General features: G+C 62.2%; 1 protein-coding gene across 2 annotated transcripts in view; it reads right to left on the minus strand.

Annotated features, from left to right (window-relative positions):
- UNCX (UNC homeobox) overlaps window positions 1-4,602 on the minus strand; it is a 6,243-nt gene extending 1,641 nt beyond the window's left edge. The window contains exons 1-4 of one of the 2 annotated variants that reach the window (XM_083799608.1): window positions 3,356-3,493; window positions 2,306-2,406; window positions 2,004-2,179; window positions 1-643 (exon numbers count right to left, since the gene is read on the minus strand). The exon at window positions 1-643 is cut by the window's left edge and continues 1,641 nt beyond it. In XM_083799608.1, the coding sequence (XP_083655734.1) occupies window positions 1-643; window positions 2,004-2,179; window positions 2,306-2,372 (886 nt within the window). In that variant the 5' untranslated portion in view covers window positions 2,373-2,406; window positions 3,356-3,493. Of the gene's footprint in view, window positions 644-2,003; window positions 2,180-2,305; window positions 2,407-3,355 lie in introns of both variants that reach the window. The other variant, XM_083799607.1, reaches the window with a different exon arrangement.
- Between the last annotated feature and the right edge of the window lie 398 nt (window positions 4,603-5,000).

Consider the following 5,000-nt stretch of genomic DNA (forward strand, 5'->3'; position numbering starts at 1 on the left):
AGTGTCCTTTGCCGATCAGGGTGCGGGGGGCGCAGGGCTGGAGGCTGGGGAAGTCCAGGGAGGCTTTGCGGCGGGGGGGCGAGTCGGAGAGCAGGCTCTCCACGCTGAACGGGTTGAGCTTGTGGAAGCCGCCGGCGCCGCGGGGCCCCCCCGCGCCTCCGCTGCCGTCCCCCGACGGGGCGGCCGCGCAGTCCTTGTCGGGGGGGGGCCGCTGGAGCCGCCCGGCCCCGCTTCTTTGGCTGGGGTGGAAAGGCTCCGCCGTCTGCTCGCAGCCGCCGGGGGGAGGCTCGGAGGGAGCGGCGGGGGGCGGCGGGTGAGGCGGCGGGGGCTGCCCGCGGGGCTTCGCCTCCGGGGGGGCGGGCGAGAGCCCCCCCCCGCCGCCGCTGTCGCTGTCCGAGCTGGGCGTGCTGTGCAGGGAGAGGCCGCTGGGCGAGTGGAGGTGGCGGCTTTGGCTTTTGAGGAGTTTTTTCTCGTGCTTGCGTTTCTTTTTCTCCATCTTCTCCAGCTCCTTGCGGGCGATCTCCTCGGGGTCCATGGGCTCCCCGCTGCACGTCGTGGGGTGCGAGTTGTGAGCCGGCCGCCCCGGGCCCTTCTTGGTGTTTTCTTTCTTTCTCCATTTGGCCCGGCGGTTTTGGAACCAGACCTACACACCGAACAACGAGAAGCAGTTAACACCCAGCGCACCGGGCCCCCCGCGGTGGCCAGGGCGGCGGGGAGGGAGCAGCGCAGCTCAGGCCTCCCCCGTCCCCCCCCGTCGAGGTGCCGGCAGCCCCCATCTGCAGGGCCCGGGGAGGCAGCAAGAGAGATCCACGGCTCTTTAAGGGGGTAGAAAGAAGGGGTGGGGGGTGCACACTCACGCACACACACGCTGCGCCTTGCTAGCACCGACGGAGGGGACGGGGGAAAGGCTGTTGTGTGTCCCCCCCCCGCCCCCAGCTCTTCCCCGCGGCCCAGGGGTGCAGAAGCACCGGGGCCGGGCCCGATCCCTTCGCAGCAGCTCGCAAAAAGCCATAAAACACAGCACAATAAGCGGGCGAGAGGCAGAGGGGGGGCTCTCCTCGCCCGGACCTCCTTCCCATCCCGGGGAGCGGAGCGAGGTGGGATGAGCCCCTAAATTATTGTTATTTGTCTAGCTTATGAGAAAAAGAAAGAAAACCCTCCCCGGCCCTCCGCCGGCAGCACCGGGCCCCGAGCACGGCCCCAGCCCCGGCGTTTCCACGACCCCAGCCCGGCTCCTTCGCCCCGGGAGGGCCGTCGGGGGACGAGGACGAGCCGTGCCGGGACGAGCCGTGCTTTTTTAGGGAGCGGCGCCCGGGCATCGCACCGCCAAAAGAAGCCGCTGCAGGCACCGCGCATACGGCGCCGGCTCAGCCCCGGGGGGGGGGCGGCCCCGAGGGTGCAAACCGGGTGTCGTCCGTGTCCCCCCCCCCTTGCACGGCCACGCAGCCCCCACGCAACCCCCAGCCCCATCCGCGCCCCCTTCCCCCGGCCGGAGCAGCCACCGCGACATACAGCAGCACGGGGAGACGCGGTCCCGCATCCCCCCGCCTCAATCCCTATTTAATTTTTTTTTTTATTATTATTATTTTTAAGCAACTAGATGGAGCCCCCCCGTACTCCCGAGCAGGCCGCTCAGGTGAAGTTGAGCAAGTCCCGCAGCTCTCGCCGCCCCTGCGAGCTGCGTTGCCATTTTCCAGCGCACCCCGGCCCGCGATGAAGTCTCAGCTTTGCACGTTAATTTTTCACCCTCGGCTCGTTTAGGAAAAAAATATTTACGGGGGAAAAATAAAAATGGTTAGGGAACCTAGGCTGCAATATCACGCTTTGCGGCCCGTCTGCGAGCCAGCCTTTTATTTTTTTTTAATAAATAATAGAAATAAACCGGCGGCGACCGAGCGAGGGCAGGGAACAAAAGGGGAGCCCCGGCAGGAGCAGGGCTGGGGCTCCCGGAGGAGCACCTCGGCCCGGGGAGACGGGAGGGGAGGAGGTTTGGGGTTTTTTACCTGCACTCTGGACTCCACCAAGTCCAGCCTGAGAGCCAGAGCCTCTCGCATAAACACGTCCGGGTAATGGCTCTCATTAAACGCCTTTTCCAGCTCCTCGAGCTGCCAGCCAGTAAAATTGGTGCGGGTTCGTCTTCTTTTACAGCCAGGACTTTCTTTGTCCGGGTCACCCGAGTCTGAAAAGGCAGAAATACCCTCAGCTCCCTGGAAGACGGGCCTTCTCCCCCCTCCCTGCCATTCACAGGAGCCTTTAACTTTCGTGCTCGGCAACGTTGGTAAAATAGCGGGATTATAACACACACCTGCGCTAAAAACGGGCAGGAACCCGATCTGCCCTCGCCTCCTCCGAAAATGTACTTTACTGAACATTTATTCCTGAAGGAAGCTCGCCACAGGCACCCAGCTGGCAGAGAGAGAGAGAGAAGTTCCGATAGAGGCTCCAGCCACCAAAGGTTGAATTAAAAAAAAAAATAAAAATTAAAATTAAAGGCCCCCCCCCTTTCCCTTCCCCGGCCGCCCCAGACGGCCTCCGGTCCCACGCGGGCCTGCCGGGGCTGGGCGGCCTCCATCCTCCCGAAGCCTCCGGGCCTCCAGCAGCCTCCGGCCTCCCCCAGTAGCCTCCGGGCCCCCCGCAGCCTCCGCCGGCCTCCGGCCTCCCCGAGGAGGGGCTTTTGCCGTGCCGGGATTCACGGTCCGGGCTGCCCCTCCCGTTATCCGCCGGGTGGGGAAATTATCGCGATCGGAATAACGGATTTTTATTTTTATTATTATTATTATTTTTAGCGGAGGGAGGATGTTCCAGGCTCGGTAAGAGGAGGCTGGGGCGCCGTTTGCGGAGCTGAACAATAGCCGTGCTGCAGGCCGGGGGAAGGCAGGAGAGCCTTTCCCGGTGGTTATAGCGCTCGGAAAATAACAACAACGCCAAAAAAAAAAAAAAAAAAAACCAACCAACACCGCTATTCGTTCCCCGGACACCGGCACCCCCTCCCTTTTATTTTATTTTTATTTTTGAAATAGCGGGAAGGGCGGCCCGGCCCGAGCACCCACCGCGGAGAAGTTTGGGGGCGGCCCGGCCCCGCTATTGTTCGGGGCACACGCTGCCCGCTGGGAGCGGGGGGGGCTCCCGCTGCCCCCCAGCCCGCCCCGTCCGTCCCCTCGGGGGGGGACACCGAGGGTGGCAGCACCCCCTTTCCTCCTCCAGGCACCCCGGTACCCGCACGGAGCGGGGCGCGGAGCAGGGATGGGGTCGGGGATAGGGGAAGGGATGGGAATAGGGCCGGGGGTCGGGGCAGGGATGGGAATAGGGCCGGGGGTCGGGGCAGGGATGGGAATAGGGCCGGGGCCGCTCCTACCTGCGAGCTTGAAGGGCTGGCTGTCCCCGCTCACCCCGCAGCCCGAGGGGATGAGAGGCGCCGGGTTGACCACGGAGGCGGCGCAGGAGCCGCTCAGTAATCCATCGATGGAGAAGGGCACGGAGGCGGCCGCCGACTGCAGCTGGTGGCCGGCCAGCTCGTAGACGTGGTGGTGGCCGAGCGGGTAAGGGAAGCCCACCATGCCCCCGAACTGGGCATGGGGATGCTCCAGGATGCGGCTGTCCATCATGGGGGCGGCTTTAGGGCGGCGGCGGGGGGTGCCGTCGGGGCTGGGGGTGCTGGCGGCGGGGCGGCTGGGGCCGGGGGTGCTGCTGCCGGAGGAGGAGGAGGCGGCGCGGCGAGGGGCTCATGCTGCAGGGCGCCCGGGCGCTTTAACTTTATCAACATCAGGCTCCCAATAATTAGCTCAGGCTGGGGGAATTTGGGACCAATAAGAAACGTTAATCGCTCCTGACGTCAGAGACGTGCCAGTGTGGGGAGCAAACGTTTTCCATATCGATTGCTAATTATACCTGACATCCAGCCTCAATAAACAATATCAGAGCTGTCACAACAAGACGAGGGGGGCTCGGAGACGAACTCCAGCCCGGGGAGGGCAGGGGAGGGCGAGGGGGAGACGGAGGGGAACACACGGACCTGCCTGATACCCGGTTAAATACCAAACAGAAGAGTTGCTCGCACACACACACACACACACACCGCCTCCCCCCCCCCCGCAACCCACCCTCTTCCCCCTTGTCCCCTCCCCTCTCCAAATCACTAATAGATTTCCCTTTAAAACATTCACCGGCGTGTTGTGGGGATTTTTCACCAGAAATGCTCTACTCTCTGAACCTTTAAAGTGATGTTGCTCCAATTACAGAGAGACATTGAGCGGCAAATAGACTGATCCAATAATAGGAGATTCATCATCCGCTCTTTCCAGAGCTGTCACATTGAATTTAAAACTACAAGCCTTTTCATCTCCTCTCCGGCTCTATAACAGGGGAGAGGGGAGGGGGGCAGAGGGATGGAGAGGTGGGAAGAAAAAAAAGGGGGGGGGGAGAAAAAAAGAAGGGAAAGAAAAGGGAAGAGCCTTTTGCGGCGTTTAGGAGGAGATTTGAGCATATCAATCGAAATCATAATTAATGCAATCTCCTATCGATTCGGCCACGGTCCCCCCCCCCCCCCCCAGCAGCAACCATAAGCCTGGAACCGCGAGCGCAGCCACAGCTAGGAGCAGCCTCTTCTTCCTAAAGAGGAGGCCAAAGCAAATTTAAGAAAAGGGAAAAAAAAAAAAAAAAGAGAGACCCAAATAAAGTTCCCACCCCTCCCTTGCCATCCCCTCCCCGCGCAGGAGAAGCAGCCCATCACACCCACCGCGCTTCGCCCTGCCAGTGATTAACAGCCTCCGAACAGCCGCCAAATTTGTCCTAATTAAATTACGTCCCCGCCGAAGTTTTCGCCCAAATAAAATATTGATGGGCTCCCCCAGTTAATAATTCAAGGGAAGGTTTCCCCAGCAAAGAGAGGGCGAGGGGGGAGCCCCGGCTTTGAGCCCTCTCCCCCAGGACCCCTGGAGAAGCCCTTCCCAAAAGTGGGGGGTCGGGGGGGGGGGGTCGTGGGGGGGGGGGCTGCCCCCTGC

Source organism: Anser anser, assembly GCF_964211835.1.
Source record: "Anser anser genome assembly, chromosome: 15".
Lineage (NCBI taxonomy): Eukaryota > Metazoa > Chordata > Aves > Anseriformes > Anatidae > Anser > Anser anser.